This window comes from Bemisia tabaci, chromosome 3 (genome assembly GCF_918797505.1).
Source record: "Bemisia tabaci chromosome 3, PGI_BMITA_v3".
Lineage (NCBI taxonomy): Eukaryota > Metazoa > Arthropoda > Insecta > Hemiptera > Aleyrodidae > Bemisia > Bemisia tabaci.
The window spans coordinates 2,675,703-2,693,852 of NC_092795.1; the positions used below are offsets into that span (position 1 = coordinate 2,675,703).

Consider the following 18,150-nt stretch of genomic DNA (forward strand, 5'->3'; position numbering starts at 1 on the left):
ACTTTGTTAAGTTATAAGTTAATTATTTAGGTATCATTTGATAAGACTTTTGAGAACATAAAAGTTGCATTTACTTCAAACGGAGAAATGAAGTTTTTTTGATTATTCATTATTTTCACCCCCATTTTTTAAGTTTGGTGATATTTTTACGCTTAGTGACCTTCCATCTTTACCACCTACTCACTTGACATTTTGTCAGTGAAATCAAATCAATAAAAAAGAATAACAACACAATTTACAAATTACATCAATTCATAAAATTAATTAATTAATAAATGAGTATTTGCAAATTGAAATACACAATCTTTAGATGGAGTCTTACAGAAATAGATTCCAAAGGGCATTTTTGGTTAATATTAGGTGTCAAAAATTTATTTTGGAACTCATCTCATTAATTTTTGCTGCTGTAATAAATTCCGTCTTCAAAATACAATTCTATTTCCTTCTTTTAATTCTTTTGCCGCACCCAAGCATTCAACCTATTCACAAGTCCACTTAACCTCTTTGTATCGAAGTTTTGATAAGGTCCAGAAACACACATGAGTCAAATGAATTTTGTCGTCGCGGGCATATTTTGCTGTCCTGTTTTTTTTTTTTTTTATTTATTTATATATTTATTTATTTCTTTTTATTTTAATACATGTTGGAATTTTCCTAAGTATCCATACACTTGCATTTTATCATTTATTATTCAACCATTAGATTTTGTTTTTGCACTAATAGTTGATGCTATGATTGAGGCCTTAAAAGCAATGTAAACTAGTGTTTTAATTTTATTTTTCACTAGGTTTTTTTTAGAATTAACTTTATTTTAGATGAGTTATTTATTCTTAATTTCTCCTCTACATAAAAAAATCAAGTGCAATCATATAAACTGCACAATTTATTGTATCTCACGAATGAAGTGCACCGGTGCATCCTTGCCTTAATTATCCTTCGAAAGTGAATTTGGGTTCCTCTGTATTTTTGCTGACACAAGTGGTTCGACACTTTATATTTTTGACTGATTATTTCCATGAACTAATCTAGGGTCGGTCTGCCTTAAAAAATGTCTCTGTATAATTGAGTGTTAGGGTCCCAGGTAGGAAAGGGGGTACTTTTACCATTTCAGAGGTAGGCGTTTTCACAAGAAAATTTGTTTGATCCGTTTCAGTCACTTCAGCACAGTTTTTGACTGCATGTAGGTTACCAAGCACACCAGCTCCTGTAACATACTCTTATCAAAATATTGGCGGGAACATTTTTACATGTTTTGTCTGAAGATGATTTTCTGTTTTTCTTCATTCAAAGATTTCTTTACATTTTTCTCCTTTGTTGTCTTTTACTAACATGAGCTTATGTTTGAAATTTTTATACTTTGATACTTGTAATGGTAATCAATTTGAACCTGGAGAGCTGATATAGTTTTTTAATTCACCACATGCTTCTAATGAACTCCTGGAACATCTACCACGCACATTCGACACTCAGTAGGTGGGGAATGTGATCATCACGAGAAAACACAAGGAGCTTGTAAGAAGAACACTAAAACAAAGTAAAGTTTGGCGCTTTCTAGGGGCCATTCATGAAATGCGTAATGCTCTGCAAGGGAAAGGGGGGCTAAGGATAGCGTTACGCCATCTTGCTTTTATGTTTTAAAAGATAGGGACCACTGTCACTGAAGCATTATGAAGGGGGAGGGGGTAAAAAATCCGAAATTGAGTGTTATGTATTTGTTTAGCATCCCATTCGCAATGGCAAATGAAATTTTAAATTTTGGTTGGCTGAATAGTCTCAATACTGGATTCTACCTTTTACATCCATATGCAAACACAGAAAACGTAGAAACAGCAGGGCATTTGAAATGTAGAAAGCGCTGATGATTTTCCGTTTTGAGCGAGACCCATCCTTATCTGGGACCGAATTCTCAGTCAGGAATGGCAGAATTGAAGACTTGGCCAGACCGATCCTGATCTAACCCACAGATTTTTCACTTTTTTTCCTATTTACATTGATCGAATTATGACTGAATATACCTGGCTGTGTGCTTTCTATTAGTTACTACCATTACTACCTGTATACATTTTCTTTTTAAATTTTAACTTTTAAGTTCTTCTGTTATCATTATCCTTTTTAATCCTCTTTCTTTTACTTTCCTTTTGATTTCATGAGTGTACACATTCAGATTCCAATAATCGGGAATTGGGGAACCCTTTCTGAGAGAGGAATAACTAATAAGCGCTCATTGAAATCTTGAGGTGCATGGGAAAGTAGCCTTAGTCGCCAGAGTTAAGTTTCCTCATTCCTCCAGGATGACCTTTTTAAATTTAAATCTACTTCAGAGCTTATAAGGAATTTTTTGTAAGAATCGTTTTTATCATTGATAATGCATATTCATCTGTGCAATTGAAAAGCTCCGTTTAAAAATGAGAGAGGAAATTCGTCTTATAATCAGCTGGATGAAAGTTTGGGTAGGAGAAAAGTGAGGGTTTTAAGGGTGAATTAGACACATACTTAACAAGTTTTTACCTCTCTCGGGAAATTGATTCTTGGACGATTCAGGAAACTTTCCCCGGAAGGTTTGATTTTAGCCAATAAATATTATTATATATAATTAAGCGGTTATACAAAATTAAGCTAGTATTCAGTACCGTTTCCAAAGCCTATTCCAATCTTGGGATGCAGCACCTCAGCATGCCACAGTAATTTTGCTAGAATAATTCTTGGGAGTTTTTTCAGGGATTCTGTCCTATTCTTAGCAACCAACTTGACCAAGAAACTTTAATCTGTTGCGGTCACACTCAGTAGTTGAGCATTTATTTACATGCTAAGCTCTTAGTGAAGAACAAAGACAATAAGTTGGTGTCATCTCAGCGTGAAAAGTATCTAAATAACTGTCTCTCCTTGAAAATGTTGGCTTAAATCATAGGAGACATTTTTATTCATCCATCATAGGAAAATGTCGCAACAGCATTAGTTTTATGCAACACAGCCCTTTCTGCAAAATTCATTAAATTTATAGATCTGATTTACCTCTTTGTGCTGTGCTGTGATGTATTCTGTCAACGAATGAAAGTCTAAGCTCTGCTCTTTAATTTATTCTTCTGTAATGTTTGTTATGTAGCTTAGTTTTCCATTTGTTTCAAAGCTTAGTACTCCATTTGTTTTGTAGCTTTTCACTATTTTTTTGTCCTTAAGTAATTCCTCTTTTCGTTATAGTATACTAATAAAAACAGGTGAAATTTTCTTTTTTCAAAGCGTCATGCACATGTGGTAGAAATAATTCCGTACGCGGCTAGTGTTTCACAAAGAAAAATCCAAGATGGATTTGAACAGAGGAAAATAGGTTTTGAAGTTCCCTTTTTCCATAATGCTTACACTGGGAAACAGATTTCAAGTAAAATTCTCTTGCACCGAATATATTTTGTTGATTTGTTATTTGTCAAGACACCAACAACTTCTCTACAATGATATGATAAAACTTTTAAAGAACTGACGAGTTTCATAATTATGAGGAGAAAACATATCTAAGCTGATAAGCTCAAAACCATCCTTAATGCCATTTTATTTCTAAAATATTTCCTGATTTTCTTTTGCTAAACACTGCCCAACTAGTGCCCGAGAATTTATTTCTGAGTATGTAAGAGACTTGTGAGAAATGAACCAGCTTAAATTCATCTCTAGATCGTAATTGCTTTCCAGTTATTTAAGATTTTTCATCCCATCAATGTTGAACATTAGCTTATTTAAAATTACTTGAAAAAATAAAAGGATCAAGTAATTGGTAAATAAGTCTGTTTGCTCTCTCCTGCTTGTTTCTTCCTCTTTTTTTTTTTTGTTTGTTCCTTTGCGAGCTTGTCACGTCATAAAATTTGAGAGAGTTCAAGTCCAGTCACATTAATTATAGAATGGATTACTTGGACCATGAAAATATTTGATGAATACTTTTGAATTGCCCTTGTATCAATGCGTCCCATGAACGGTTACCCTCCAACTGCAATGGCATTAAAGTCATGCAGCCAAACAATTACATTATTTTGCCCAAACAAAATGTATAAGCAAGACGATTAATTTTTCTTTTGCTCCTTAAATACCAAGGCTGTCCCACTATGACCGGGACTGGTGCTGTAACTCGGATTGAGCTGATCTTGAGCTCATTCGAAAGATGAAGTCCAAAGAAAGCGATTGCGCTTAAGATCACTTTATTTGGATGAAAATTGACAAAGTTATGACACTTTAAATATAGGTTGTAAGAAAACGCCCCACCGTTTTTTTTTTAAATAACAATTTATTTTGAACAGATTCAAAGTTCAATCTTCATTTTCGCTTTCCTCTGGGTCTTCCAGTACTTCTCTCTCTTCTTCAAATCGAATACATTTTTCAATCTGCTCCTTCCATATTGTTAAGATCATCTTCAGGAAATCTACTTTGGGGATGCGTTTGAAGAATGCTCGGACTTCGTTTTTTATTGTGTCGTTTGATTCAAATTGCTTGCTGCAAAGAGCTTTTTTCAATTGTGGGAACAACCAAAAGCTGCATGGAGTGAGAATGGGGCTGAATGACGGGTGTCTTAGAGTCTCAACTTAATTCTTTAACATAAAATTTCTGATGGCGTTAAAGGTGTGAGGACGCGCGTTGTCTGGATGGGGCATCCAGGTTGCTTTCAATTGCGGACGTTTTCGCGAGACGTGCTTGCAAAAATCCGTCAGAACTTTGCAATAATAATCGCTGTCCACCGTGGTTTTATCGGTTACAAAGTGCTGATAAACCATGCCCTATGAATCAAAAAAAGCAATCACCATTTTTTGCCATGTTGTTTTCGTTGGGGAGAGATCACCGGCAAAGTTTGATGAGTAAAACTAATTGAAACAAGTTGAAAAAACGGTATGGTATTTTCTTACAATCTGTTTTAAAAGTGTCATAACTTGGTCAATTTCCATTCAAATAAAATGATCTTTACCGTAATTGCTTTCTTTCGACTTTATCTTTTGAAAGAGTCCAAGATCAGCTCAATCCGTTGATTAGTTTTTGAGATACAGCACTAGTCTGGGTCATTGCGGGACAGCCCTTGTAACATGAGTTTTGTTATTTCATTTTTACAAAAGCTGTCTCCTAAGTGGAGCAAATGGCTCTATCTTTAAGAGAAAGGTAGTCATAACCTCGATCGTGTTCATGTTGGTAAGACTATTTGGAAGATTCAACCAAAATCAGCCTAACTACGTCAGATTTCGTCTACTTTCCTCTCGTTTTTTATTTTTGTCAATACAAAATTGAGCAACATTCTAACTTGAAACTTTGTGAGCATATGCTTGATGATCTATGAGAAATTCTTCGAAAGTTTCAAGGCGTTTTATTCCTTTGTTTTCTGCAAAACGAATAAAATTGGAGGGGAAGTTAGACAGCATTAAACGGAGTTAGGTTTATTCTGGTTAAACTTTTTCATTTAATATTCTATCAATGAAAATGAAGCTCCTTTGGTTCAAAATTAATAGAATCAATCCGTCCAAATGTGTTCAACATCAACATTGAATTTTCGATTTATGAAGGGGAAATCTCTCTAACAAATGCTAGAGGATCTAAACACACCCCCCCCCCCCACCTCCCCCGAATTAAACAAACACTCAAATTTTTTCTAAGCAGGCAAAGTTTTAACTCGCGCAAATAGGGCTTGTCTTTCCAGCTCAATAAAAATTATATTACTAGCTATCCTAGCCTCTGAGTTACTACACAATTCTCCATTCTTTCAGGGCAGCCTAAAAAACTTTTTTCAATGAGGCTTGGTATCGTGGTTGACTGGCTTTTTTGACCTCTCCTACTATCTCATGCATTTTGTAATTTTCAATCACTGGTTCATTCATTAAAAATTAAGATTGATACTCAGTCAAACTTTTAATCAACCACCATTTTTTCCTCTCTCTTTACCTGGTTCTGTTTCGTAGCTCTATGTTGCTCTATTTCTCTACCTATTTTAACAAGATGCATGATAGATATTTTTCATGAGTCAGTCCTCTTCTGTCATTTGTCTTTATGTTCGTTCTTCAATTTTACTGTGAAACATTATCTCAACAAAATATCCCCAAAATTGACGGCACTTTAGGAACTCAGAGCCAATAAGTATATGACTATCGCGTTTTTGGCTAATTTTCCCATAAAGTTCATCTCTATCAGCAGATGGTAGCAGATTTCTTTAACGAAGGCTTAAAAAAAGTTGTACTCATACCCTAGGGGCGCACATTGTTTCAAAGTGCTGACTGTCTCTTGCAACCAGGTATTTTTTACCTCACAGTCAGATATCCAATTTTTCAACCCCCCCCCCCCCCCCGTCTTTTAGCGCAATATTTACCTCAAGTTTGTTTTGCCTGCATTCACTAATTGAGAAATTAGAAGATTTTCCACCCCAGAAAGCTCAAAAAAAACCCACAGAATGGAGTGGAAAAATTTAATGAAAAATTTTGCAACCAAGACAGTCTTGAAAATTTATCAGCACTGAGCACCGGAAACACTTTTACCACAGAACAAAAGGATTATTTCATGCTGAATCCATTTATCCTTTCACTATCACAGCAGGTTGATTATTGATTCGAGATTAATTATTTATTTGAATAACCCTCATTGATAAATTACACCGAAAGTTATCGCTATATCGATTGGGGCTGTTTGATAAAGAACTGTTAAGTTTCCATAATCAACCTGCAGGCCCGGAAAGTCACTTTCTACTCACTGGTTGCTGTTGTACAATCTGTATCAAGGTAAGCATTTATTCTAATCTATGCTTGTTTGCTCTTACTCGGAAGTTCAATCATTCAAACGCAGCGCAGATATCTTGACTGGCTGTTTTTATGTCGGACGTCCGATTTTAATTTTTAGCAGTGGCTGAGTTTTGTTTCTTTGGATCATATTTCAACCGATGAAAAAAGCTGCACAGATGAAGTCAAAATTGAACTTGCTGGTCCAATAAATTACAGTTAATGCCTGCCACAGCTATAATCCATCTGATCCACTGAAGCACCCTTTGTGAGAGGTAGATCCAAAATTTTGGATGTGCTCATCATCACAGCTGAGATGAAAAATTAAATCGAATGTTAAGTGTGGCTTGGTGTAATCTTATTTTCCCATAATGTTGAATGACATCTGATTCAAAATTGAACCTTATCCACTCGTGAAAGGAACCCTTAACGTGCATTGGTTTCCTCCCATTTTTACGCCCCGAACTCTTTTTCCACAAAAAAAGATAGATCAGTGAGTAAACTCTCAGAAATAGTCAGATGATATGTCAGTCGGCTCTGTAGTCTTTGCTCCAGTCGTCTAATGAAATTCAAGCATCTTCAAAATTTTCTTTCAATTTTAACTGTTTTTGAAATGCAAGATATTTTAAGCGCAAGTTATGAAGCATTTAAAACAAAAAAATCCCTCTTCACCCCTCAAGTTTCTGACTTCTCGAACTTTAATTCTTACTTTTGTCTTTGTATCTAATCAATTGGATTTCATTTTGCAATTAGAAACTACATTTACTGACTCATTTGTAAAAACTTTTTTGTGCATCGGAAAATTAATGGTACTTACGTTGTTTGTAAACTGAGCCAGAGGTTGTATATCCTAATTGCAAAATGTAATCCGACTGTGCTCCTTTCTTGCTCTTCTTTCCCTGTTTTTTTGACTCCTCTCATATTTCTGTTGCCGTTTCTTTCCTCAAATTTTTCCAATGAAACTTTGATAAAACTGTGCAATTTGATAAACTGTGCAAACGTGTGCAACTTCATAATGTAGGATTCAGCATTTGTTGATTTCCAGTAGATCTTTTTGACTCAAATTTATTGGCTCTTCTATTAGGCACTGTTTCTTTGTAGTGCCTAGCGTCCTTTATCTTTAGAATCTTCAAATGCATGTCCCTGCGTGCGTGCGCCTGTGTGTTGTTTATGTGCAATGCATGTTCCATTGGATGCAACTGTCTTGAATTTTTGTTATTTGCAAAGTAATTCCACTAAGAACTGCAATGTGTTGTGTGGACAAGTGTAGTGACGATTTCTAGTTTCATACCAGTATCCTCTGTCTGTGGCCGTTGGTCCACTCTACATAACAGATGATGACTAAGGTTGTTTGAAGTAGCAGCCTCCAAGGACTCCATTTTAATTCAGAGCTTTTGGTGGTTTAGAAAATGAAAAACTAAAACAGGACCCGTTCCTATTGCGAAGCATAGGTACTAGAAACTGTAACTTTTGAATGAGTCACCATTGATGGTTTAGTTCTTTTTCTAGCATGGATAAAGACAGAAAAAAGAAATCAATCATTTCACCAACAATTTTGTCCTTGTAAACTTTTTTCCACCTATATTCTTGAAGTATTTGATAAAGCTTGATTTTAACATTTATTTTTAAAGCCTCGTAAAAGCTTGAAAGAGTCTTCAGGCAGTCTTTGATGGATGCTTTGAGTTTGTACGTAGCAGTTCCCCGTAGTATAGCTAAGTATGTGTATTTAAGATACAGCTGATGAATGTTTCATCTTCACTCTTTTATAAGATTTTGGAAGGTAAACATTTCAAATTCCCAGTGCTAGAAGATATGCTACAATAATGGAAATCCCCAGAAAAATGAAAATAGCTTTTCAAGTGAATGGATGGAGTTCTTGGTGTTTTTCTCGTATTTGGCAACATTTGTGAGGTCATGAACTCCAAACAACTCTGAAAGATGTCCAGTTCATCTGAAGAACTGAAGTTTATTTTTGGTATGAAAGTTCAGCATCTGCACTCCTGAGCTAATTTCTTTTCTCTCGTTTTTTCATTGAATGTTTGTGATATTTCCGCAAATAAAGTCTGAGAACTTAACCTTGAAAACAAGCCAAAGAACTGTGAACAAGACCAAAGAGGGAGGTTAGGTTTTTTTTGTGGAAAAGAAAAAGATTATCTAGAATAGTTCTGCTTTTGTAAAAGTTTCCACGTCCATCTCATTTCCTTTAAAATTTTCTCCCTGTAGTGTTAAAAGAGAAACATTGCTAAAGCCAATAATTTGTTTTATGGGAACATTAAGTATAAAAGACCATAGATATTAAAAATGATTTACCTAGATGAAAACAGTCATAATTAATTTGTTTTTCTTCTATATTTATTCTCTCCATCAATACCAATATCCTGGTTAAAAAATTGTTCAGTCATATCGATTGTAAAAAAGTCAATAAATTAAATTCCAAAGTACTTCAGCTCCAGTTTTCTTTCATGGTGCATTTCAGCGGTGAGACTACCAAAATATGTGTCCTGATTAAAACGTTTCAAAATTATCGCTCCCCCTTCTTTTTTGGGAGAGAGAGCGAGGGATCATTTCCAGACTACTTTATGTGAATCTCCAGAGAATGTTCGTGTTAGGGCGTAAACAAATCTAAAAAAATATAATGGTTAATGATGCATGGAAGAATAACAATAAACTGTCATACTCTGGAAGAATAAAATGGATTGCATTTTGCAAAAAGGAACCTTTAGCATTGCAGTGATGCTAAGATTGTGCAACTTCATCTTTTGCCATAAAATTGCGGAAATCGTGAAAAACTATGAAATTTAGATGGTAATTTTTGTCCTAAATTTACAGTTTTTAGCGAGTAAAATAGAAACTATTATTGGATAATCGGGTTTTCCTCCAAGACAAAAGAAGTTTCACAATCTTAGTGACATTGCAATGCTAGTGGTTCCTTTTTACAAAATGCAATCGAAATGTGACAAGCAATGTGATAAGTAGTATAGGAAATTGAGTTATAAGGTTTCCTCCTTTCAACAGTGATTTATTAAGCCATCAGAATTCCAGATAAAAAAGTCTACAGATAAAACACACCCTTAATGATGAAATTGTTTATTTTTTTCAGGTGATAACAAGCCCATTTGGCAAGTTGCGGAAGAGAGGGAAGAGAACAAGCATCGTAATAGAGAAAATGTACCGTACGGTGAATATGGTGGATGGCATAAAGCTGCCAAAGTAGATTCTCCCACTATCACCACTACTTTGAAAAATCTGGGGGCTTTGTACAGACGGCAAGGTAAATTTGAAGCAGCTGAAACCCTAGAGGATTGTGCTCTTCGATCGCGGAAAGAGGTACGTAATCTTTGCTTCTTTTTTTTTTTAACCAGAGCGAGTTTAGTGGTAATGAAATATAGATAAATTGCTATGAAAGAAGGTCAACGATACGGAGTACCAGTAGAAGACCTATTGGTATTATATATTGCAGAAGGATTAAATTTATTTGCAGACTTAAAAATATCAGGTTTGATTTTTTAGCCATGAAGCTGTTAGAAAGATGGACTTGATAAAATTCATTCGCATACGATAACATTATCTTGCAGACACGTTTCAGGATCTGTCCTATCATCAGAGCATTAACTCATTAATTTACACAGAAAAATACTTATGCAAACCACTATATAAAAACAAGCATGTTGAGGTTACATTATTCAATAATGAGTTTTTATAAATATGAGGAAATGAAATTTTGATCAACAACTAGGTGACAAGTGTGAGTAGGGAAGAGAGTGCAAAGGTAGGTTTCATAAGCCAGCGAGTTAAACAATACAAGTGGTACCAAATACTTCTCTTAAGATTACAAACTACAGCTTTTGTCAATGAAGGCGTTCCCACTGTTGTCATTGTCAACTTGAATATGGAGAAATTGTTTATTCATAATTAAATATTTCCTGATCTGAAGATTTTCATGGATTCTCAACAATTTCATGTTTGAGCTGGTGGATAGAATTTTAACATCCTCTCATTTACATATTCTATTATTTTCGACCGGTGCATTTTAATATTTGAAGTTCTTTGCTCAAGATGTTCTTTGTATCTACACTTCATACTCCGCTTAGATTTTCCTGTGTACTTAATATCACTATCCAGACATTGGATACTGTACTCATCTGGTTTATCAAGTTTACTTTACTTATTTGTCTTATGACAAAATGTATTGAAGGTTAATTTCAACAGCAACTTTGTATTCAACTTGCAAACACTGCAAAGTTTTAATTCATAAATTGAACCTTAAAGCTCCTATCAATGCCTACTTGCTAATATGATACCAGGCTTATGACTTGAATGTAACCCAAGAATTTTAGTATGTACCCATGAAAGTGAATCTTATCACTCCAAGGATGATTTATAGTATGTACCTATTTATGACTTTAATGTATCTCTTGGTCTTTACCCAAGAATTTTAGAATGTATATTGTTTATCCATGAAAGTAATATCTAAAATGAAAGGAAGGAACCTAATCTTATCAGAGAATCTCCAAGGATGACAAAAAGAGGATTTATAACTCAGTGTGCTGTAAAAGCGACTAATACACACATTCATACCTAATCCAGCAAAAGGCAACCACAAGTTGATCTGGCCTTGGTTGAAATTTTTACATTTAATCGCAATTTTTTTCTCATGCAACGGAAGGGATGTGATTCAAAATGGGGCAGTGGTAAGGAATTTTTGCCGGGTTGCGGCATAGTTAATACGAAGTAAAATCTCATGAAAAAACCCAAAAGTTTAATCAAAAGTTTAGAAATTTATTTCTACAGGGAGGAACAGCTAATCATAATCCAATAAATCAAAAGCAGACTGCCAAGTTGATGTAGCAAGGCCTGAAGATGAGTTTATCCAATCAGCAAATGCCCCACCTGGGTTCGTTACCAGCGCCTGCCAATAATATCGTTCCAAACAGGTCCCACTTTTGGTATTTTCAAAACAAAGTGTCTTTGCCATTTAGGGTTCAAAAAAATCTGAAAAAATTCCTAGAAGCTTTGTTCTTTCTGTACTTTCAGAAAATGAATTGAAAAAAATGAGAGTGTCATTGACCCATCGTCAGCAACAATTAGACTCAGTACATCTGTATTAATTAGACCCAATCTTTTATTTTCAGTCAATTGATATAACAAAACAAACGAAAGTGGCTCAAATTTTAAGTGGACTACGGGAAGGAGACAGAAGGATCGTGCGCTCTGCACGCTCGCGGGAGTCTCTGGATTCTGTTTCTTATGATAATGAAGAGGTTTGTACTTAAATTCTCTTCCTATTTTACTGTAATTACATTAGAAATCAAAGAAATGAATATCAGACCAACTATTTCACTCTAACACAAACTGTAAGTAATGTTCTTGTCAGATTTATTATCCATTCCGAGCCTCTTGCTCATTGTGGCAACCTCAAAGTGATTCTTTCAAACGATGCTGGGTCAAAACATCTGTTTTTTCTTTTTTGATGTAAGAAGAGCTCTACACCTACAAATGTAACCATCCTATTTTAACTGCTCCATGTTTTAGAGTTCCAAAAATTTTCTATTCAAAATATTTTTGTACAAAAATATATACCGTCTTGAAAACGTTATGAGCCAACCTTGTCCACGGCAAATTTCTGTCCTTCTGCTGCCCATTTATTTTGCACTTTGTTTATAATCTACACCGTTGACTGCTTTTGCACCAATTTCTTTAGCTTGCTTGGATATTTGTCTCCTTATTTTTTTTGTTGTAGATATTGCAACAGTTTTCTTCTTTGAAAATGGGTAGAGTTAAGTGAAACAGCCACATCTATATAGCAATGTTTAAAGATCTCATCTCCTATTTCAATTTTTGGAAGAAAACCAACATTTTTTTTTTAAAATTTTGTGGAAATAATCTCCACTTGTGCAAGAGAAGTGCATCAAATATTGAGTGGGTATGTTGGTTGGTGTCCTTCCTAAAAATTAAAATAAGAGATGAGGGTTGGAAACACTGCAATGTACATGCGACTTTTTTGGTTAACTTCATCCATTTATGAGGCATGGTGGTTGAAATTATTTGTTTTATCCTGTAAAGAATTAGCTCTCTCATTTATGGAGGGATCCTCAGTTAAAAGTTGTGGTTTTGTCTGTGTTGTTTTTGAAGTCTCTCTATTTTCTTTGATCGACTGTCTATCCTCAACCCTCTATTTTATCAATTTTTTGGGCTCCCCTCCTTTTTCTTGTTGATTCCAAGAATTGTGCGGATAGAGATTCCCATTCCGGTTAGATGTCATGTTCAGAATGCACATCAACAGAGAGAGAGCGATAGAAGTATCAAAACAAATTTTGGAAGCATCTGTTCTTCTTTTTCATAATAGTCATCAAAACATTTTTGTCCTCTCCTTTAAGTTTGCACCAAAAGTTTCTTGTGCGAAAAAAAGTGAGGACAAAATTCGAAGTTAATCATCTATTTTGAGGTTTCTGATTTATGTCCAAGACTGGTGTGTACTTTTTTCTGCCAAATGTTAAAGAGCTTTTTAATATTGTGCAGTAAAACCAAAGGTTTGTTTCGATTTTTCACAATTTTCAAAATTCACCATTGTGCCGATAAAATGAAGTTTTATCCATTTCTTTCAATGATCAAGCCCGAAATTATCGAAAAATTCAGCTCCTGTAGAGAGTGATTTAAATGAAGCAGGAACTTAACTTGGAAATGTTTAAAATTGAATTCAACTCATCAAATAAACGAAATAAAAGCAGACACATTTTGTCCTGATTGGAATCCGTCCTGAAGAGAAAGGGGACATGCGCCTTGTAAAGAGTGTGTTTATTTCGTTTATTTTCTAAGTTAAGTTTATTAATTTCAGTCCTACACATTTTTATGCTGCATTTTTGCCTTAATTTAACACGTGCAGTTTGCTACCTCGGTATTTTTGGTATTTCTGATTCCCGTTGTTACTAGAGATTGAAATGTCCTTAAAATCAGTTTGTGTGTTTTGATTCAATCTGAGATGTGGTGTGAACGAAGGTTGCTCTTCTAATCAGACTTGCGATGAAGTCAGTTCTCCCTTCAAAATTTTTAAAGTGAATATCGGTCAAGACATATTCGTCGTTTGATTTATTTACCAAGAAGCCTAAACGCCAAAATTTTGGGAGCCTTCAAATTCGTGTCAAATGAAGGAAACCAAAGTCCTTGAGGTTTCGTTAGAGGGCCCCTTATAGATACACAGTTTAATTAACTAAGCTCTTTCTGATTAGGTTTTTTATATCTGAATTTAAATTTTTGTTACCCCGCTTTTCATCCACAGTCTCACTCCAAGTAGGTTAGATCTGAAAAGAGTTTTTCTAACCGTTTAGAAAAATGTATAGCCATTTTATTAGAAGTTTATTTTCTTTTTAGAGTTGGTCTTGTCATGCAGATCAACCAAAGTAAATCAATTCTATGACTGAATTATTCTCAATCATATTGAATCTCTCATTAGGATGCAGAAATTGAAGGAACAAAAGTTTCAAAAGGAAAAGTAGGGAACTCTTGGAGAGTTTTGCCATTTTCCTGAAGATTCAACATAGCTCCTTTATAATTTATTATTTTAGATAAATTTATTTTTTCCTATTCATCCATGCTACTCTGTTCACTCCTCCACTGATTTGTTTTTCCTTGTGTGCAGAATGAAGTCCTTACGATGAAACCAACCACAACAGGAATAAGAAATAAACTTAACGCTATTCTAGGCCTAAACTCGTCTTCATGACATCTTCTCTCTTTATTGTTATCTTCACCAATCCTCCCCATTTTTTGTTGAGACTCTATTGTCCTCCCATCTTTTATTTTCTCTCAGTTAGTTTGTACCTTAGATCATCCAGTCGGTCAGGATCAAATTTAAAACATCAACCGTTAAATTGTGTAGTTTAATTTTGTTTGTGCACTACGATATTTTGCCATTTTATCCAATCAAATTCAATTTGTTATTTTCATTCATGATGAAGAAGTTAGAAAACTGAGCCTCTTATTTTTTTGCATTTACAAATATTGTATCCTTAATTGATTTTTCTTTCCACCTTTTCCCCCTTTTTTTTACATCTTCAAATCAAAGAAATCAAGATTTTTTTAATCAAAACTATTCCACCCTACTATTATAAAGCTAATCATTTTGTTTTCGTATCCCTGTGATAATATTTATTACTTACTATTTTCTTCCCTGTTAAAACTAACGTATATTTGCATTATTTTTTGTCCTGAAAAGCTAATAGAAAGTTATTTTCTGATCAAGGCATCATTAATTCTATAATTTAGAAATATTGTAGTCTTTCCTCATCCATCATACTTTTGAAATAATATTTTATTGTGCTCTAGTGTACACATACTCGAATATTTTATCATTGCCTACTTATTTTTTTAAGCGTTAGAAGAGAAAAAAAATGAAGTTCTAAGGAGTATCTTACTCGGTTTAATCTCTTTAGTTTTGTAAGTCCCTAGCATGGATGGCCCTAGTAATTTCTCCTGACACCCTTTATTTTTTACCATATTTACTAGCTCTTGGATTCAAACAAATTTTTATTTTCGCTTTTTTTTCAAACTGTCCCCTGCTGATAATTCTTTCCAAATCCTCCATCTTTCTCTACTTTCTCGTATGCTAGCATTTTCTTCTATCTAAAATTGGAAAAATGGGTCACTCCTTTATGTTTCTTAGCAGATCCTTTATGTAGTTTACCTTTATTTATCCGCTTGTTTAAAACGGAAGAGCTTGTTTTTAATTATCGGCTAATGTTTTTATTTATGTAAATTTGTGTCTCATAGCTTATGTTTCTGGTCATCTTATTAGTATGTAAAGAAAATTGTAGTTGTTCTTAAACTACATAGTTAGAATTTTCTTTATTTTTTTTATTTTATATTTTTTTTGCATTTTTTTTTTTTTGGTTCTTTCTATCTCAGATGATTAAAGCTCCTTAAACGGGCAGAGGCTCCCTGTTAGAGGATGTTTTTTTTTATTTTATTTTAAGTGGTCAAATTTCCCAGCAAGGATGCTCAATATTCATGAAGGCTATCAATTTAGTTTGGTATCCTCTTAAAGGCTTGCTTTTGTGCAGGTTTGGGACCACTCAAATCTCTCTACCTCTATTATTTTTCCACGAGGGTGTCAAATCTAACTGTGAAGCATAATAGCAGGATGTGAAGTAGGACAATGGCCCTCCTTGTATTTGTGTGATAATATTTAATCTATAGCTGTCATGGTTAACAAACATTGCCAGCTGTCAGTACGTTAGTTAACCTAATACATTTATTATTTTTTTTCTAAATAATATTACCAGGTGGCCTTTTAAACTGTTTCTTATTGTAAAAAATGGATCTTCTTCTTAAAATTAAGTTCATTCAGAAATTATTTATGATTCATTTGAGGTAGACTGAAAAGATAATGCAAATGAAACCGATGAATAGAGGTCTGAATGTTTTAATACTTGTGGTATCCAATAATGGAGATGAAATGTAAGGGTTTTAAATAGCTGCTCAGTTATTTGTCCTTATTTTTCTATTCAAGATGTCCAATGAAAAGGAGAAACACAAGCTGCATATTTTTCCAGCTGCACTATCATCTATCCTTATTCCTCTATTCCTTCCTTAACAATGGACATAGAAGGGTGGACAAGTAATTTATAGACGAGAGAGCACAAAAGTGGTTGAACATGTTGAGCATTTAATTATTGCTACTGAAAAATCTTGAAGCCCTCAGTTTTTTCAGCAGATCGAGAATCATAAGAGGAGATGAGAAAATTGTACCCATCGTTTGGGACTTTATCTACAGCTTATGAAAAAATATTATAATCTGTTGAGTCTGTAGAATCATTCTCCTACAAGGATAGCATGGTCAACCACTTCAAATGATTCTTACCTCTGTCGAACAACTCATGAGAAAGATTTTCCTCTCATAAATAAGTGGCTCTATGGAAGTAAAAGTCATTCAGAACGGCCCAATGCACCAAACTTCAGTTGTTCTTATTGTTTTTTAATCTCCTTCCGTTTTGTTGTCAATTCTGCAAGTATCCCTTCTTTTCAGATAGGGTTTCAGTAGTTTTTAGAATGCCTCTGTAAGAATGTAAAAGAGACACCGTCTACTGTACTCACATTACTAAAATCTACAGAATGATGGATCTTGATAACCTCACTTAAAGTCGTTTGAGTTTAAAGAACTCAATGGTGTCAGAAATACTGTTTATTACCCATCATCTTCTTAATTAATGTACTCTTTTTCTGAGTATGATCTGAGCATTTGATAAAAAACCTTCCTGTTAATATATCTACTCTCGCAAAAATGATTACCTAATACTCATTCATCTGCTTTTGATTCGGACTTTTCTGAACTAATTCTATCTTTTTATTAAAATTTTGTTTTCATTTCAATTCTATTTTTTTATTATTTCCTCATCTGCACTCAACAGTTTTCCAATCAAATCTGTTTCAAATTTTCCGATTTTTTTTCTAATTATTATTTGATATAATGTCGTACCTCCACTTTTAGCATATTACAAGGTGATCCAGGTTTCGGAGGTTTTTACCAATTTTTTTTTTTTAAATTTTAGAAATAATCAGTTGGTCAACTGAATCGTTGCTGTAACAGCTGTAGATTTTCTTTAATAATGACTGACTGTCAAGAGCTTGGCATAATTTCATTTTATTTACTGAGCGAATTCGGTCATAGAAATCTCCAATACCAAAATAGTCACCTACAGCTGTCAGGAAAACTATCAAGGGGGTCTTCCAAACATTTTTATACTGAAAATTGCTACACTTTCTGTTATCAATGCCTACCTCAGAAACAGCATCATGAACAGTGAAAAAAAAAAAAATTTGTCATCTGTCTCAAAATCTTCAAATAACGAAAAATTCAAAATTTTAAGTCTGAGGAATTTGAAATGTCAGCAATGCCATAGCCTTTGAATTCTGTAGTGAGCAAGCAACACTTTTGAGATTGCAGTGAATAAGCCAGTCAAAAATATATTCATTTGTTTGATGTAAGTTGTTCTGTAAATACTTAATTCTTGAGATTTTACTTGAAAAAATCAGTACAATTTACTAAAATTTTAGTCCGGGAACTTTTTGCTTTCCATTTTTTTATGTAGAACTATTTGGTCAGTTTATCCTTTACCATAACTCTTCCAAATGAGTTGCAAAAAAACGATTTTTACACTTCAAAACGATTGTTCCTGCCCAGTTGAATTTTTTTTCAAACAATTTTTTAAACTCCAAAATTTGATGAAATGATCTACCGTACATACGACTTTTTCTAAGAAACCAGTTTCCGTTTGAGTGATGTTTGATAGCAGGTAACCTATGAGAGGCTCTCAACATTTAGCTTACAATCATTAGTTCACCAGGTTTTTATCGCTATCCCCAGTGATTTTACTTCAAAGTTTGTAAATATGAAAATTTTCTTCTCTGTATTTCAGGAGACAATATTAAA

General features: G+C 34.0%; 1 protein-coding gene across 3 annotated transcripts in view; it reads left to right on the forward strand.

Annotated features, from left to right (window-relative positions):
- Klc (kinesin light chain) overlaps positions 1-18,150 on the forward strand; it is a 57,300-nt gene that overhangs the window by 32,499 nt on the left and 6,651 nt on the right. For 2 of the 3 annotated variants that reach the window (XM_019060438.2, XM_072297663.1), the window contains exons 10-12: positions 9,826-10,052; positions 11,858-11,986; positions 14,362-17,090. In XM_019060438.2, coding sequence (XP_018915983.1) covers positions 9,826-10,052; positions 11,858-11,986; positions 14,362-14,445 — 440 coding nt within the window. In that variant the 3' untranslated portion in view covers positions 14,446-17,090. Of the gene's footprint in view, positions 1-9,825; positions 10,053-11,857; positions 11,987-14,361; positions 17,091-18,150 lie in introns of those variants that run through there. The other variant, XM_019060439.2, reaches the window with a different exon arrangement.